We start from the raw sequence: 20,239 nt of genomic DNA, 5'->3' as shown, positions 1-20,239 counted from the left end.
GCGGAGCATCTCAGGAGTTATGGAACGAAAGGCTTCCTCCACACTTTGACGCAATTCTTCATTAGTCGTGTACCGACGATGAGCCACATGGGACTTGATTATTCCCCATAATGAGTTGTCTGGCGTGGAAAGGTCCGGGCTTCGTGGTGGCCTTTTCAGCAGGGCTGGAGATGTTGGTGAGCCATGGCTAACCCAGCGGCCTTGAAATTATTCATCAAGGAACTCGCGCATCTGAATAACAAAATGTGCTGGAGCCCCTTCCTGCTGTAACCACACATGACCCATGTTTCCCTTGTCTTGAAGCTGAGGTATTAACCAAGATTGTAACATATGCAAATAAGATTTTCCATTCACATACCCATCTAAAAAATACGGTCCGCACAAGTGACGTGATGATATCCCGGCCCATACTACAACATGAGGGGGGTTCCTTTCCAACTCTTGCACATAATGAGGATTTTCCTTAGACCACAAAACCACATTCCTCCTACGTGAACTGCAATATATTGCACATTCATCAGAAAATAATACTCTTGAGCAAGACACAGCAGTTGGGAATTGTGTCAACAAAGCACAGCAGGCTGCAACTCATTGCTCCATGTCATTGTCAGATAATTTATTCACATGCATCAGTCTAAATCCTTTCATTTTCAAATCTCTTTTAATGTGGTCATGCATTGTTGACCGCGGTACTTGAAGTTCAGCTGTTCTTTTGCGAATGGATTTCAATGGAGACTACTCAACTGATTGAGCGATGGCGGCACACGTTTCTTCCCACGTCTTTTACGTCCCCTACGCGACCTGTCTTTGACAATGCCTGAAGCAAATGCAAGTTTCTCCCAATCAACCAGAGTAGCTTTACAAGGTGGGGGTTTGCCAAAGCGATCTCTAAATGCACTCATTATCACTGTCATTGTTTGCCCCATATGTGCTCGTTCGTGCATCCACACACACGCCACTAATCACTCCTCAACAGTGTAGCTGTGTCCGCTCACGTCCGCCATGACTTAACAACTGAAATGAGACTGACAACAACGCTAGCAGCAGGGATACCAATACCAATAAAACAACTACTGAATTCCCCAACTATACAAACTCAATTGTCCATGCCATAATATAACAAAATAATAATATGAAACGTATGAAACTAGGGGTACGGGGACTTCTCGGACACCTCTTTTTAAAATATTTACGATATCCACGGATAACCATTCGCGGATGTGGGTGCGGATGAAGGGAGTGCGAAGTGGATGTGGATAATATTTTGTATATCCGCACAGGGCTCTATCAATAACGCACAAGATGCACTTAGGTTTGAACCAAGACTTTTTCTAACTGTTGACTTCACAACGTTCATTGCAAAAAATAGTTACTCAGAGGCAAATGATGACCCAAAACACATTTCTTCATGGTAGAAAACTTTTGTGGGAGGCTGTTTCACTGTTCAGGTATTAAGTTCTCTGGCTTCTGGAGAGAGTACTCACCATCAACAGCACACTCGATTTTCACCAATGCTTCATCAAGTTATACAAATTTGTCCACTCATGTACTGCTCATATGAAATCCTATCAACCCTATTTTTAAAAGGTCAATATCTAACCAGTCAAAAAATTGACATGGACATCACTCATTTGTGCAATATGTGGTTTTGAAATAAAGAGCCAAATTTTCTCCAAATCTCAAAATTGGGAAAATTCTGTGGAAACTATTTGTTTTGAATTTCGTAAGACATCTTACAAGTACTTTTTGTGTTGTCAAAAGTTAACTGACCTGCAAAATTTGACATTGGTTCAAGTTTTGCTGTAAGTGACGGAAAGTACTTAAATGTCTTTGTTCCAACATCCCTGATGAATAGTTCAAGTTTTCTCTGAAATGATTGTATGATCTCAACCTATCTGAAGTATGTCACTTTCCTTGCAGTTCCTTATCCCTACCATTGTATACTGCTGGAAAAATCATGGAAAAAACGTTAAATCACACGGCCAAATAGGGTCTGTGAGTTCTGGGAATTCATTCTGCTTTTCTGTCATGCAAAAACAAATTTCATCCAAGAGCTTGACAAACCTCTGAAGTACTTGTCCACAACTCAGCCAGAGAACATTCTTGTACATTACAAGTCTGCCATCCTTCAAGACCTGGCAATTATTTAGAGCACGTGCAGATATGAAGTTCACAATTTTAGTTACCACCAAGAGTACTCTTTCAAATGACTTCATACCTTCTTTTGCACATAGGGCTTCCTGGTGTAATACACAACAGAACTGTAAAATAGGGTGTTTTAACTTCTTTAAGAAATATCACAAACACATTATGAATATCCACCATACTTGGGGCAGCATCAGTTGTCACAGACATAATTTTCTGTATGCCAAACCCCAGTTTTAATACAAGTTCCTACTTCAGTTCATTCATTATATCTTTCGCTGTGGTCACAGTATGCTCAGCAATTTAACTACTTCCTCCATCACGTTGCCATAAGAAAAACAGACAATCACAGCTGACCCTGCTTCTAAGGTCACATCCACGCTTTCATCAAGACATATTGAATATATCTGAGAGTTATCAATTACTCCATAACATCTTTACCATTCTTGTTATTCTATCTCTGGCAGTATTTCTGCTGTTAATTATTTGTTGTTTGTTAGGAAAGACTTCAAATAATGTGTCAAGACATTAATAAGAAAGCCTCCTTCAATAACTCACTATCAGAAAGCAGTTCTCCATGCTGTGCGATGCAGTGAGACAGATGAAAGTAGCTGTGCTGATATTATAATTTGGCCTAAAAGTGATTCAAAACAACTTGTTTGTTTTGTGTATTGATCCGAATTTTTGTGAAACAAGCTCTCTTCTTTCTTCCTTTGGCACGGAACAAACATTTGAATGATTCATCTCGAAATGGCGCTTTACATAAAATGTGCAGGATACAACTGTTTCTGAACACAGGCAACACAAATTTTTATTGTTTCTTTGTATCACTCAGAAATAACTCTGTCCACTGTTCTTGAAAAGTCCGACCACAAACTTCGTTAAGTTTCTGTTTTTTTCGGTACCGTCTACATGTTTTCAACCACCAGAAAACAATATTCAATACACAACTTCACTGGCTGATTCACTGATGTAGGTGAGTGAAGGATTCTCCGACCACATCCGACAATGTTAGTGCATGTCCGAATGGAACTAATATTTTCAATATTTATTTCTTATTATGGGATTCTTATATTGCAATTCATTTCTTACATCTGAAATACTATGACTACACAAAGTGCGAGATACATATAGTCTACAGTACAAGACATTTATAGACATGTTACAAGTTCATGCGGTGTACCACCGAAATCGTGTTTACTAGGTGACGTGTGGTACGTAGGTTTGCCATCCCTGGTCTAGGGCATCTAAGTTGAACAGAGACTGAGTGAACATTTTGTTTTGTGTGAATGCCACACTAACTGTGGTATAAAAATGTCAAAATCCATGTGCTTAAAAAAGGTCAAAAGCATACCTGTGTATCACAAGTATTGTAAAATCATATACAGCTCATGGACCAGGGAATCAACGAAAGATTCCGATGATAGTAACAAAACAAAGATTTCAATACAGCTGATGGACCAGGGAAGTAATAAAAGATAATTCTCTGAGGATTCTGATGATAGTAACAGAACAATGATTTCATTTCACCTGGCCCTATCTACAGATTAGTTTCAGACAGATGGAATAAAACCCACAAGGCTCCGTAACCAAACGAGTAATACACGTCAGTGATGTACATCTCCATTAGGTTACCGGTACATTAATTTTTTTTTTGCTAGTTGCTTTACGTCGCACCGACACAGATAGGTCTTATGGTGACGATGGGACAGGGAAGGGCTGGGAGTGGAAAGGACGCGGCCGTGGCCTTAATTAAGGTACAGCCCCAGCAATTGCCTGGTGTGAAAATGGGAAACCATGGAAAACCATATTCAGGGCTGCCGACAGTGGGGTTCGAACCTACTGTCTCCCGAATACTGGATACTGGCCGCACTTAAGCGACTGCAACTATCGAGCTCGGTGGTACATTAATTTCACCCAACTACTTTGTCAATTTGAACTAAACGAGTAGTACAGGTCAGCAATGTACATCTCCATTAGGTTACCGGTACATTAATTTCACCCAACTACTTTGTCTATTTAAGGTCAAGTGTTCTATACTGGATTTATTATTTATTTACTTTAAAAGGCTGATGTCATTTGGTAACCTGTTCCCTTAGTGAATGTCCATGCAACTCTCGTTGTCATAGAGCTAGGCCAACAAATGCTTAATGCACTGAAGGAAGAGGGATACACCACCTCTGAGAAAGTGAATAGTATCTACAGTAGGGATTCTAATAGGCAGATTGATATCACCTTTAAACCAAACTCGTCTCAAGGACACATTACAGGCTCTACAATCAGGTTTGAGAATCATGAGAACCTATGTGAAAATAGATTTAGAGAAGAGTGAATATAAGCCAACAACAGTATTTTTTGAAGTCTGGCTTCTTGACTGAATTGTCAGCATTGTAGCCTTCGGTTCAGACGGCACCGAGTTCAATTCCTGGCTAGGCCAAGGATTTTAACTGCATATAGTACATTCTTCTGGCTTGTGGACTAGATGTTTGTGTTCATCTTATTATACTTCTCTTCATTTATACACACAACATACAACACTACTAACCACCACAGAAACATGGAATAGTGAATACATCTCTCCACATAAGGTTAGCACCAGGAAGGGCACCAGGGCGTAAAACTAGACCAAATCCCCATCACGTGCTGATCCCAATAAATTGAGAAAAATTCCAAAAAGAAGAATATTTTAAAAAGCAATGCCACCTGAAAACTATACTATAATAATTGGTTTGATGACAGGTAAAAGAGGGACCATTCTACATTTCACTAAGAACTTGTGAAAACAGTTTGGATCATTCAAGATCTTCACAATAGACATAGCAATAACTGTACTGAGAGGCTTTATTGTAACATTGAGACACCACTCCTGTATATATATCACATCACTCAGTCTGAATTACAACAATTATCCAAGCTTTTCTATTAACTGCTGAATTTGATGTACTAGAATAATCTCTTTCATGACGCTCTGTCTCCATGGCAGCTGGCATTTACTGTCAGGAAGAATTCAAAATAAATGGACAATTGCATTTGAAATTTAAATCTTACTAAGATGGTAACATGCAAGTTAAACATGAACAAACAGGATGATACTGAAGTCACAATAGACTGCATTTTTCTGACAGACACTCAACCTTCATAAGTGTTCCTTCCTTAGCTCAATATTATTACCTTCACTATCTTTCAAAGTTTTCATTAACTTTTAACCGACCTTTCTCTCCTATCTGAATTGAATGATTTAGCAAAGTTCAATTTTCTACACACACCATAACTGAATGGAAAGGAGCAAACAAGTATCAAGTTATTTGTCACAAGCAAGGCCAAGTGCGAGGCAGCCAGCAATGATGTCAGTGAGAAACGATAATTGCAACGCAACTGCAACAGTATGAACAGGGCCAGAAGTGAGCCAAACTACAGTGGTGATGAATTGTTGACACTCACGATAAGGAAGCTCCTAGAAGCAGCTCTACAGTGAAGATCTAATGCGCCGACTGATATCGCCCTTAACCCAAACTCATCTCACGGATACATTATAGGCCTTACTATCAGGTTCGAGACCCCCGAGTGTCTACTTCAAGTAGATTCAGAAGTGACTGAGTGATCTGTCAGTCAGATACATAGAGTTCACAAGCACTGCTAGTTGTAAACTGTTCTGGACCAGGTGCCTAGAATGATCTGTGAACTACTAGAATCTTCTATGGGCCTTTATAAAGAGCACATCTGGCACGTGCCAATCAGTCTAGATTCATTCCCAAGTGAGTCAGTTTCAGTGCATCAATCACGAACGAATGTAAACAGACTGTCGCAAGTCTGTGACTAATCATCCATCGGGATCAAGTCCATCAGTCAGCTGCAAGGAATTCAACAAGCCTTGCTAGTTGTGAATTGTTGTGGAATGACAGTGCGCCGTGAGAAGACGAGTGGACCACGAGTTCGATATGCCAGCATGCAGTATTATCACATGAGTATGTGTTACGATCACGAGTAAAAACTGTGTTGAGTGGAGAACTCAAACATGATGGAAATTTATTAACTGTACATAGTGATTCAATAAATTTAGTGGATAGTAAAACTAACTACTTCTCTGTGAGTAAATTTAATTTTAAAGACCTAGATAACCCACCATGTTCCTATTATTGTATAGCCTTTCTGTCCTTGCTGTATCTATAGTCCACAGAAATTTACTCACCATACTCCTCCAGAATTAAAGTCTGGAGATGTCTTAAAGTCATCCTCTCTACCCCTGTCACATCTTCATTTTCTTCCTCCCGTATCTGACAAAGTTTTAGCCATAGATAGTCATCTGCTGTTTTGGCAATTTCAGGGTGTTCATCTTGAACATCACATGCTCCAAGTATGCAATACACAACTCTGAAACAAAGAATAAATAAATAAATTTTTAAAAATCCTTGACACTACATGCACTGTGGACCCATGGAATTACAATGTTTTTCCAGCAGATCAGAACTCACTGATGTCACTTATCAGACCAGGATTGCTTCCATTTTGGATTAGACAGCCCTTCAACTTGTCACTAGGTCCAGTGAACTTGGTTCTAGAGTACAAAACTACTAGTGAGACAGATCCTTAAACCTAAAAACTCAATTGTTTCATAAATAGCAAATGCTACACTAAACAATGAACAAGGTAATCTCAATATCTAGTCCCAAACAGTGTTGCCAACTTATATTTTCAAGATCCACTAAATACTACTAAAAAATCCGCTAAAATTCCGCCAAGAAATCCAATCTCAAATAATGACTACTACTACTACTACTACTACTACTACTACTACTACTACTAATAATAATAATAATAATAATAATAATAATAATAATAATAATAAAAGTAAATGTCTGCACTCATCTGATCTGTGAGTTTCATTGGGATTAACCCCCTGCCTGTGAGTTGGCGAACTAAAACTTGTAGGCGTTTTAGTGCTGGGTGCAAACTAGGTGAATCCCCTACCTCAAGGGCCACACACAAAACAGGCCAGTTCATTAAACGGTCTTCCTTTATAGCATAAATACAAATGCTACTCTCTCACAGTTTCATTATCTGTCATTTGTTGACTAAAAGATAAGTACCCTTTCCCAACGCATTAAAAATTTATGATACCACGATCTCATACACCAAATCCAAATAACATGTTTTCCTCAAGTGACTGCTAGCTCCTGACAAGAAATATGGAGTAGCTCGGAGACAGAATGGAGTACAAATTTAAAAAAAAAATGAAATGGATAAAACACTAAATTCCGCTATAATAAATCTAGAATTCCGCCAAAAATCCCCTGTCCGCGAAATGAAATATTTATCCGCCGACAGTCTTCTAATTCCGCCAAATTTAGCGGAAAATCCGCTAAGTTGGCAACACTGGTCCCAAACAGGACATACAATTAAGCAAAATAAAATTATCACACACAAAATTTGCAAGCAATTTGAATTCAATCAAATACTGAGCTAGCAACAAAGCAGCTCCTGATGAGCAGCTTTGATTATTTTTCTTCAAACTTTTGAGGCTGCGGAAGATGACAAAAAATACAGGTCAACTTTAATGGTGTTTAAGTCTGTAGAAAAAGATGCAAATATATAACTGATATTTTAGTACAGCAGTATACAGCTGTCTCTAACTGCTGGAGGAACAAAGGTGATATCAAAAGATGGATATTGAGGCCACAGAGTATGGAGGCCCCAGTTAATTACCGTTTCATTTGGTACACCAAAACATCTCATCATTGAGACCAGCAGTCTGATGTAAATAAAAACTGGAAAAGCAATTGAGAAGCATATTTTCAAAAAGTTGATAACTGCACATAAAGGTAGTTTTGAGATATTTTTAAGCGTTCAGTCTTCATCAGAAAGGTACGAGTTCTTTCCAATGGCGTTACTGAATATCGGATGTCAGACTGCACATTATATAAATGTATAAACAGAACTTTTATGTTTCTGGTGAAGATATAAAATCTCAAAAATCTCGAAACAGCTTTCATTGCAGTCATTGGCTTTCGAAAAATCACTCTTCAATTGCTGAGAAACTCTCTCAATGCAAAATGGAACTAGAAAAACATTTGCTGATGGACCCTTATGTCTGATATAAAATAAAATGAGAACTGGAAAAGCATTTGCTGATGAGCTCTTATGTCTGACAGAAAATAAAGTGAGCACTGGAAGTGTTTTTGCTCTGAGCTCTTATGCCTGATGGAAAGTAAAATGAGAACAGGAAATCCATTTGCCTTTACTCTTATGTCATCATCATCATCATCTTGCACAGCTTCCAGGCACTGACCAGGTCTCTTTGGAACATAAGCCTCTCCATCCATCTTCTGTCTTACAACCATCTTTCACTCATCACTTCGGTCCAGACCTCCGCTATTTTCTCCACCTGTTTCTCCACTCCTTTCAGCCATCTGTCACTTGTCTTCCTCTTGGTCTCCTGCCTTCTACTCCCATCTCATGCATCTTCCTGGGTATCCTCTTCTTCGCCATTCTCTTTGTATCCACACTAAGCCTTCACTACTTTATCCTATTTCACAATGGTTCCACTTGCACCAGTTCTCTAACCTTCTCATTTCTCCTCTTATCTATTTTTGCAACTTCCATTCAACTTCTCAAAAAAAAAAAAAAAAATCTCACTGGCCTAGATCCTACTTCTCTCTCACTTGCCCTTATTACCCAAGTTTCAGAAGCATAACTGAATTAATTTTAAAAATATGCTTCTGTATAGTTCAAACGAGGAGAAGGAGAAGCAGAATTACTATTATGAAAAGTAATGGTGGGAGCACACTTTCTTGTTTCTATTCTTTTGTTCTCTCTTCTCCTACTTTCACACAACTCGCACTGTTCTGATCCATCTCTTTTACCCTACATATGCCTGTTTTCCAACTTTCATTTCTTAGGGTCTTCCATATCATGCTTCTGCATACACTATCATATGCCTTTCCAACACCCAAGAAGGCCATCAATGGATCATTTCCATATTCATAATGCAGTTCCTGTAGCTGTCTTCTTAATATATTATCTTTTTTATGCCTTTATAAGTGGCAAATATGAGTGGAAATATATACTGTGGACCTTCCTGGTCTGAAACTATACCGTTGTTCTCTCAGAGCTCCCTTCTATTTTGGCCCAAATCTGTCTCTCCTGAATCTTTTCAATACATCTGATCTGTTTTTGAAACTCTGATCACCCGATATAGCCATTATTTCCTCACCTCCAGATGCTCTCACCATCTCCATACCTCAGGTCATTCAAACCTGGTGCCTTCACTCCTTTCATCTTCCTCAATCCTACTTCCACCTCCTCCCAAATTAACCCTTGGAGTGCCAAGGAGCCAATCACGCTCCTCCAGACTCTTGCTAAAATTGCCAAGAGTGTATTCACTTTCTTCATTATTCAGCCTTGCAATATGCTCGTACAACAGGTGGCATTTTTAGCACACACACTCTCTGTAAAAAGGCATGGCACTAAAAGGGTCAGTTTGTTTCCGTTCGTAGTTCTTCTTCATCCTCGTTAGTTTCTCCACTGAGATTTCATTTGGATGTAGCAATTCTTCGAAGTACTCGCTCCGCATCATTTTGAGTTCCTCCTTTTTCTCCAACTCTTAGCCATATTTATTTTCCTTTTTTATATACTCCATCATACTTTGCTTCTTTTACTTTTAACCATTCCCGTATCTGCCAACTTTCAAAAATAGAAATCCACAAGATCCTAAAGCGGAAAAATGTTAACACCACGCGCAGGCATCGCCAAGTCTCGAGACAAAGTAAAAAAGGGCGGCAAGGGAGGAGATTACAAACAATACTAATACAAGTCAAATACATGTTATGATCACCCCTGAAATGAAATACTTACACAAAGTTACATCCTAATGAGTGCACATCTGTTTTCACATAACACTGGGAACAGTTCACACAGTACACAGTGTTTTTTTGGCACTTTAAACTTGCGAGTCACAATATGAATGTCACTGTCAAAATTAAACTAAACATGTACACTTATTTACAAAATTCTGTCAAGTTCACAGTATGCAGGCTATTATCGATCAAAGATTGGAGTGGACAGATGGAGAGTTGTTTTCTTTGTTTTCTTCAGAAATTCTGGAGGAAATCTACTTGAATAACATGGATCAGTACTTCTGGTTTTCAAAACAGAAATAGAATCCAGAATTTCATTTGACATTGAGAAACTAAACTGATTTTGGTTCTTTTTCACCAAGCTGAACACACGTTCACACTCAGCATTGCTGTATGGTAGAGTCAGAACAGAAAGCATTAGCCTGGATATCCTATCATACTTAGGAACACCATCAGCACCACGTTCATCAAGCGAGCCCATTTGGTGTCATCTGTCAGATTCTCACTCTCAACAGTAGCACAGTTGAGGAGCTACAAATTGGTTCTGAAGCACATTCATTGCATCCTCAACCGACTCGCTGTCCTTCCTCGGCAGCAATGATGGAAATCTTTCTATAAATTATACAGAAGAAAATTGGGCATCTTTCATTTTTGAAACATCTGCGACCTTTGCATGTTTCAGTACTTCATCATTGAGAGGGAACTTATTAAGGATATAATCACATGCTCTGCAGAAGTAACCCCTGGCAGATGAAAAGAATGTTGATTTATCTCTATCATTAAGGTTCATTAATAAGTTCATTGTCTCGACGCCAATGACTAGCTCATCATTGTCTCTCTGATTCACAATAGAATGGTATGGAACTTTTAACAAAAGGGAGCTTTTGATTACTTTTGGTTTAACAAATTTCGAAAGCAGCTGCTATAACAGGTTCGTCACTAGTTCTAGTTGTTTATGAATGTGAGGGGAAGCACTCTGTAAAGTGTAGAATTGAGATTCTCAAATAAAGGAATGACAGCATACAGGAAGGCACAGTATGCCTTATTTAAGCCTGATGTCAGAACCATAAAAAAAATTTCTTCACAATTTTGAGTAATGTTCTTATTCTTTAGCACAGGAGTGTCAGATTTTCAGACGCAGACAAATCTTTTGGGAGCGACAAATTCTGACAACTCAGTACCTTTCCTCTTTTCACAGTCTTTGGAAATACCAGGCTAAGCTTTTGGGACCGTGAATGATGTTAAGCTAGTAGTTAATGCACACTGAGCATTAACAAGCACCTCGTCTTTAAAGAAACTATATAGTGGATTTCATTGCTATAACAGCCTCTGCAGACACCTTCCTAACAACAGCCATCTTGTGCAAACATGTTTCAGTATCTTCTTTGTTTCCTTGTTGCGAAGCTCTCGGAAATTCTTAATGTGTTCCTTCCTCTTACAACTCTTTTCCAAATAATAGAAGATGTCGACTAATAGTTCATCAACTTTGACAGGCAAACTGCTTGCACCTTTCTCAGCAGTCAAGTTAATCAAATGGCATGAGCAACCCAGTACGAAGATAGTGCTTTCCTTAAAACAGCAGCAACTCCATTTTTCTTTCCAATCATCCATTGTCGGAACAGAATGGTACGCAATTTTGAATTGGTATTTTGTAACACTAACTGTGAAATTATCGAATTACCAATATTACGTCCCGTTGAATCACCCACCAAGGCTGGGACAGACAACACTGAACTATCTATCTTCTCCTGCTTTGCCACAAAACAGGTGACGACAATAGGGTAAAGCTTAGCATTACTGTTATTGCACCCATCCGTGGCTAAAGAAAATGGTTCATGTCACATGTAACCAATGAGTTCACTTCTAATAATAACAATGCTATTTGCTTTACGTCTCACTAACTACTTTTACGGTTTTCGGAGACGCTGAGGTGCCGGAATTTTGTCCCGCAGGAGTTCTTTTACGTGCCAGTAAAACTACCAACACAAGGCTAACGTATTTGAGCACCTTCAAATACCACCGGACTGAGCCAGGATCGAACCTGCCGAGTTGGGGTCAGAAGGCCAGCGCCTCAACCGTCTGAGCCACTCAGCCTGCCAAGTTAACTTCTTGAATCCGTAGCCATTTCTTTCAAAATGCGTATGGTTTTCGTACAACTATAGCCATTTTCTTTTTTGCAATTTGTGAACCTGGAATCATTTTCCTAAACAGAGCACCAGCATGATCGGCAGCAGCTAACGGAATATTATGTTCAATTAAAAATGAAGTGAATAAGCATTCCACTCTTACTGTATCAAGGTCGGCTCCAGAAGAGGTAAAAAATAATTAATTTCCTGACTGCCAGCCTTAAATTTTGTATTGGAGACGTGTTTAACCCAGGAGGGGTCACGTGCCGAGTGTAACGTCAGGAGTTGCGTACAGTCGTTTCGACCGGAAATCAATAAAACACCAAATGCTTACTTAATACACCATTTATTGTTACAATAATATAAGATACAATATAAACACAGACACTTTTTAACATAATAATTATAATAATGAGATTGCCTTTTGGTGATGAAATTGAAAATAAAAATTCAAGTTCTGTTTATAGAAAATACTTTTTAAATGATGTTTAATTTCATTTAACACACATCTAGACAATGCTCCTTCTCTCTCTACTCAACAGTGAATTATAACAGTGCACTTTCTGCATTATGAATAATTATACCCATGAGTCGCGTATGGTGGAATAGAACGGAGAGAGGTAACGTGAGGAGTCGCATGCAAACGAAATGACCGCATAGCCAGCTTGTCATTCACTGAAGGAGTGGAGAGTGATAACAGTGGTGTGATGGAACTGTGGTCGAGTCCATTGAAAGGCAAAGAGGAATAGAAAGTATAATAAACAGTGAATACTGAATTTTCACGACTGCATTGTAATCAAAACAGACTTTCAATCTATTAGGTCGTGTTACGTACATTTAGTGGGTTCGGATCCCACTGGTGTTCGGTTGGCCATTTGTGTTCTGTACTTAACATCTCTTCAACACGTACAAAATGTACGTAACACGACCTAAATTCAAAATGTGCTTAATCGAAATGATGGTTTTCACCGTGTGCGCAAGACAAATTATGTTCTTAGAGGAGAAGGTGCCAGTACACTTCAAGATGAGTGCATACACGACAACAGTGATTTAACATTATTTAAATATGCACCAATGACGTCATGTGACGTAGAAAGGATCTCCTCTTCTTACAAGAATGTGTTAAATGATAATCGGAGGTCTTTTACGCCTGATGCTTTGAAAATGAATCTTGTCATACACTTCAATTCCACCCGCGGGGAAGAATGAAAAAGGTATGCGAGTTTGCACTATAGGCTCTGATGCCCTACCATAATGTACTGAAAGACATATACTTAATTCGTTTCTTGGTGCTCAATTTAAACTTTAACGCATTTGAATAATGTTAATGAAATCTGGGCTTAAACGTTCCAAAATATATTTTTATAAATATATTGATTTGTAGTTCTCTCGTATTTTCAACCACCAATGTAGGGTGCAAACCTGTTTTGACTTTTAAAATGTTGTGTGATTTCTTGTATTTCAAATCACTAGGGACCTGAAAAAGTCGCATTTGTGATAAATGCGAATTAGTGAATCTTGTATTGAATCCAAGGCTACGGTAATTCTAATGTGGAATAAAATAATTTTTACGCATAAACAGAAGTGCTACAAAATGCGAATTGTGACCCAAAATGCGAAATTAGTATGAATATGCGATTTTGGTGCGAATTCTGCGGAACTGTGCTATTTTACTGGCGAAAACAACATATTACGACAAAACCGTCAGAAATACTCAAAATATGATGCATAAATCTTTCGACCGTTCCGATCGATGAAGAAAAGTAGCCGATCGATTCTTGCCTGCTGACTTTAATCGATATTTACAATGGGAATAGCAAGGGGAATAAGATCTGTATCGATTATTATCGAAATATAAATCGAGTGTCATGGAAATAACGAGATAGGCGCAGCGTTGTTTTCCTGTTGTTCAAAATTGAAACTAGTGAAGGGTAGAAAGTTAGGTTATAGGGCGCACGACAAAAACTGCGTATGAAAGGGCTCGGCAATATGCAAAGGATGGTTTATATGCCACAGATTCAGCGACAGTGTTTTGCAAGTATTGAAATTGCCGAGTTGGATGGTAAAAAAAAGGATGCCATTGTGAAACATGTCAAATCTGAAAAACACGTGGGTAAGCAACGCGATAATGAAAGTTCAATCCCTGCTGCTAGTACGTCTCAAAGAAAGCAATCTTCTGTGCCTACACAGTTAGATAGTTGTAAAAGACGAAAAATTTCCAGAGATAACTTCTCGAAACGCACAGTTGAAGTATTTGCCAAAGCAAATATACCTCTGGAAAAACTGGAAAGCTAAGAGCCTGGATTACTGAGTTTTCAAATTAAGAGCTGCCATGTGTGAGAACTCAACGTGAAGTATATTTACCGGGTAAGTTTCTATTTCATCGATCGGGTACGGTTTGGGTATTACGACATCAAAACCACGCGCAAAATTGAAGGATACCGAATTAGAGTGCGATTTCCATATCGAACTATCTTACCTTTACCCAATTGATCCAATAATGTTAAATTATTTCGTTATAACTTGAGGTCTTTCTTCCTTTCTAGAAGTTGCATCTGACCACCAGAAAAGAACAGCAGAGGCTCTAGTCGGGAAGAACATCAACATACTCTGTGATGAAACTACAGATAGAATGGGCCGTTGTGTTTTTATCATCATATTCTAAGTTCCAGCCGGATCGAAAAGAGAGCTGCACGTTGTTTCTGTGAACTATCTTGATGCAGGAAATGCTACAAACTGCTTTCATGCTGTTTCAGAAGCTCTGTGCAGTTATAGTGTACCATATGATGCAGTTAAAGTTTTTGTAAATGACAGTGCCCCGTACATGACCCAGTGTTATGAAACCTTAAGTGTGCTCATAGGGTATCATTTAATGCATGTACAGTGCTGGGCACATAAGATCACCTTGGTTGGCAATAGTTGGGCCGCAGTGATGACAGATTTAAATCATATGGCTGCTATGGTAAAGTCTACATTTTTCAACACAAGAAAGCGAAAATATAATTATTTACAAGTCTTAAAATCGAAGTATGGTGCTTCAAAGGAAGCGGAGCTTTTTCCTGCACCTATCATAACCCGATGGAATAGCTGGTTTCACGCTGTCTTCTATTTGAGTGCTTACTTTACTGATGTTACATTTTTCAAGATGTCTGACATGAAAGACATCAACAACTGTGGTATTAAGTACCTGACTGATCTGAGCGACCACATGGTTTTTGTCACAGATCATGCAGCTGGATTTGTTGACCTCCTTACTAAACTTGAAGGGTCTCTGTATCCCACCTCACATCTCCTTTACTCCAAACTGCATAATCTTGATGCCAGTTTTACCTTAATTTGTGAGGGGAATTTTTCTGAGGCAACTAATGATGCTTTGATTAAGCTCACTCCTCTACAGCAGGCTGCATGTAGAGACACATTTGTCAAAGCTGCTCATTCTTCAAAGTGCAAGATAACCACATTGAAAGCTACAGACCCCAACCATAAGCATTTTGTGTCAATTTCTCAAGCTTTGTGTCCAAAAAATATAATTTTGAATAACACTGATAAACTATATGAGCTTGAGAAATTGTTTGGAGTAAAAGATCTCTCAAGAAACGATATCTGGTCTGGTTATTGTTTTCTGAAACATGCAATTCAAACCCAGATGAAAGAAAGTGAAAAATGTGATGCCATCCTTGTATTAGCTGTAGTTCAGACAGAGTTCAGCATATTTGCTAAATACTGTCTGTCTGTTTGAATAATGAATTTGTATCGTGTATGAACCAAGGACAATAATTGCACTTCATAAACTTGGAATTGTTAAAATTCATAATACCATGCGATTATTTTAACTTTGTAAATAGATGCTAATTTGGGAAAAATAGATGCTATTTTTGGAAAAAATAGATGCTAATTTTGAAACAAATAGATGCTAATTTTTCAGGTCCCTACAAATCACCAATGCAGGGTGCAAACATGTTTTGACTTTTAAAATGTTGTGTAATCTGATAATCTTAGTGAACTTAGTGTTCTGTAGGTGCAGTATGTATTCACAAAAGGCTGATAAGTGAATCAAGGATAATAGACTGTGAATAATTGCTTCACATGTATATTCAGAAAACTAATATTAAAGTAAGAATAAAGAAGTTAGTTAGCAAATATGTATCAGGGGAATTGCCGTTTTGATTTATAATTTATTTTAAAATTTCCATATTTTGTTTAATCATTTTCGGGTCATATTTTGTCATTTTTACGTCATATTTCGTCACTTTTGAGGTCATATTTCATCATTTTTGAGGTCATATTTGCTTGCTTATTTGGGCTATTTTTAGGTCTAAAACATCCGAGCCCTAATAATAACAACGTTGTTGAGATATAAAAAGTTTGTGTGAGTGATAGTTGTAATATGATATTATAATGAGGATAATTGACGGCGTAGTGACTTCTAGGGTACACGTTGGTCTTGATGATATTCGTTATTATGAATATAGCCATAGTTATTGTATTTAGGGAATAATAATCATTTGAAACTCAGTAACAAATGTTATATAATATAATGATTTAGAAAGTTTTCCATGAATTCAAGTAGATGCATTCATAATGATATGGGGTGGTGATGATTAAAGTTCATCTGATTGAGGGCATTGTCTTCGTATTATACAGTTATTCATTGCTATGAGTTATGGATGTTATTACTATAGGGTCTTCAATAAAATCCGAAGGGTTGAGATAATAATGATAATAATAAGATTTATACGGTGATGAAATCTATTTTGCACCTGTGTACTTTTGATTTAGGATTTCTTTTGGTGAGATAATTTTTGATATAGCTGGATTTGGAATAGTTGTCTGTGATTATGTTCTATTTCTCAGTTAATAATTAACTTAGTTAATGGACGATTATTCGAGACTAGATGAAGAAAGACAATCAAACGGAATCTGAGAAGGTAGGGAATCAGCCAAAGAATTTGAGTGAAAATGTATAAACTTTATTAGTAAAAGACAGTTATATCATAGAATTTGAATGGAATTTCTTTGTAAAGGAAATATTTGAATAGAATTAATTATTAATTCATGAATGAATAAGGAAGGCAAGAGTATTTCCTAGAGCCAAATTTTAAAGGAATTACGAGAATAATTCGATAATTTAAGATGATAAATAATTAAATTTTCAAATTACTAAAGTAATTAATGAGCAGCAAGATGATTGAGATATTTTTAGTGAAGTGAGTTGCTTAAATTAAGAGTAAAATGCTCAACTTTAAAGTGCTATGTTAAATGCAAATGGGTATATTTGGATACCATGTTATTGAATTATAACGAATTTTTCCACTAATATCAATTCGATTTGTTCGATGTTACAGTCACATTAAATCAACATTGAGACCGGGGGAAGTACTTGTGGATTAGGAATTCAAGAGATATTTCCATTGTAATTTTAAAGGAAAACAAAAGCACACTGTGTAAATAAGTTTTACATTCATTGAAATGAGTCCAGGTGTACTCTTTCTTTTTGTCCAGACTGTTTGCTTTAATAAATGTATGTTGTTATTTGGTTATGAATTTCATAATGCCATGTCACATGTCCAATCACCTTCAGCCCTGCAAACTATAAATTTTAAAACGTCTGTCAAGATATAGTGAAGGCGGCCCTGTGAATGTTCCACCGATGGGACTCTCGCTCCGCCGACTGAGCAACCCCAGGAAAGAGGACAGTATGTACGTATGTACCAGACAGCTTGCGGTTTTCAGCAAGAAAGTCCTGGTATGGCGTGGCCCACTCTGTGATAGCATATCGCCACTAGTGTAGCACTGGCGTGCTGTTTATAATTTATCAGTATTTGTCACTAAATAGTCTTACATTGCAGTGATATTCCAAGAAAAAAATGTTATGCACTGAACAATTTACCAAGCAAGATAATGGCATGGGAACTGATAAGCACCACACGTATTAAAAATCATGACCTCACATCTGTATTGAGCCTTCTTCTTCTTGTAAGTGTTTATCCTATGGTGTAGGGTCCGCTTGATAGATAAATGGAACAACAATTCTCACGATTGCAAAACAACATTACGCTGTAGGTGGAGTGTTCTTATGTCAGCATAAATGGCAACTTGCCATCGCTGTTTTGGCCTTCAAATTGGTCAAGTTCCACTGTCTTTAAGGTGGTAGGCAGCATTGGTGATGGTGTGCGGTGCTGCGCGCATGATGTGACCATACCACTGAAGATGTCTCTGATGCATTTTTTCACTTATTGGGGTGATGCCAATCTTCCTCCAAATAGCATCGTTTGATGTGGTCAAGGCAAGAGTTTTCCATCGACCAATGCAACATATGCATCACCCTAACGTGAAGTTGGTGGTCTACTAGTCTCATAACTGGCCAGCACTAAGCTCCATATATAGTAACTGGAAGAACAACTGTACAGTATATCTTCAACTTCAGGCGTATCGGCATTCTGTTGTTACAGACTCCCATCCATTACCTCCCTCCATCGCATCCACCTAGCATTTATCCTTGCTTACACTTCGGCGTTAATGTTGGTGTTACTAAATAAATGAGATCCTAAGTAATGGAAGGTATCGGTCTTCAGTAGGTTTCACCACTGACTTCAATATCACGGTCACTTTGGTTTGTAAGGCATTCTATCTTCTTGATGTTAAGATGAAGACCAAATTTGCTGAGAGTGTCATGCCAGGCAAAGTCTTGGTGTTACAGATCATGTTTGATGGTACTGGCAAGAATGACATCATCCACATAGAGTAAGTTCCATGGAACTTAGCACTGTAAGTCTCCAGTGATTATGTCCATTACAAAAAATAATGAGTGAGCTGACAAGGCTGAACCTTGATGAACACCTACTGTGATTAGAAAGCTGTCTGATATACCAGCAGCACATCGTACTCTACTACTGGTGTTGATAATAAATTGCTGTACTGGAATTCCATGATCTCACAATGCATACCAAATTAGACTGTGTGGAATGCAGCTGAAAGCCTTCTCAAGATCAAGAAATGCAATGTGAATGGGCTTTCCTTTTTTCACAATGCTTCTCAATAAGTTATCAAGCTGCAAAGATTGAATCAGTGGTTCCAGATCCTTTAATGAAGCCACACTGATTTTGGCTGAGATGCACGTAATGCAGTCACTTATCAAAAGTTCTTTTGAAAATTTTTATTGTGTGTCAGGAGACGGATTCCATGATAAGTAGAGCACACAGATGGATCACCCTTGTTCTTGAAAACTGCGAATGTGAGACTTGTTGTCCAGTCTGTGGGTATGCAACCAGCATCCACAATGGCATTAAAGAAGGTTTTTATCCAGTCTATTGTTTAACTATTTAATTCTTCGATCCTTATGACCTCAAAATATCTGCTGGAAGCTCATCAGGTTCAGGAGCTTTCAGGGATTTCATTTTTTTTAACTGCTTCTGCAGTCTCCTGAGTATTGATAGCTGGAATTGGTCCACCAGTTGAACAACCTTCAGGAATCGGTGGATGTGAATTCAATATTCGAGGTCTCATCAAAGTGTTCATGCCAGCATTCCAATATCTTATGTTTTGCCAATAGTCTCCTTCCTTCCTTCCTTGTCCTTCATACACATGTAAGAGTCTGTTCTTTTATGTCCTTTAGCAAGTTGGTAAATCATCTTTTCACACTCCCTGGTTCCTAACTGCTCATATAAGCCTTGAAAGTGAGCAACTCTTGTTGTGGCTAAAGCTTTCTTGGTTTCTCGTCGCGCATTGACATAATCCTATAAAATGAATTTCATTGTGGTCTGTATTGATGATTTATCACTATCAACAAGGATGAGAAGGTCCACCTATTTAATGCTGTATATAATATGTTAATATTATTTATTACATGAGGACTAATTTTGGCCCTTATATTGGGTCATCTTCAGCCTTAAATGGAAAAGAACATTAAATGTAACTTAAAAACACCAACACCTAATATAACACTACTGGCATGTCTTGAAGCAATGATGAAATATATGCTATTTTAAGTTTTATTATTCTGTCACTTTTCTTCATTTTCTTCCTCCTCTAGATCATCTTGCCATCATTCCCATTTCTTTTCTCCTTTATTACCCAGTTCCAAACTATAATTTAAAACCTTTTCTCAATATCCAT

General features: G+C 38.0%; 1 protein-coding gene across 2 annotated transcripts in view; it reads right to left on the bottom strand.

Moving 5' to 3' along the window:
• LOC136877498 (nuclear pore complex protein Nup93) overlaps positions 1-20,239 on the bottom strand; it is a 262,104-nt gene that overhangs the window by 71,151 nt on the left and 170,714 nt on the right. For both annotated transcript variants that reach the window (XM_067151599.2, XM_067151600.2), the window contains exon 9: positions 6,335-6,516. In XM_067151599.2, coding sequence (XP_067007700.1) covers positions 6,335-6,516 — 182 coding nt within the window. The remainder of the gene's footprint in view (positions 1-6,334; positions 6,517-20,239) is intronic.

This window comes from Anabrus simplex, chromosome 7, assembly GCF_040414725.1.
Source record: "Anabrus simplex isolate iqAnaSimp1 chromosome 7, ASM4041472v1, whole genome shotgun sequence".
Taxonomy (NCBI): Eukaryota; Metazoa; Arthropoda; class Insecta; order Orthoptera; family Tettigoniidae; genus Anabrus; species Anabrus simplex.
This window is presented reverse-complemented; position numbering and strand designations above follow the sequence as displayed.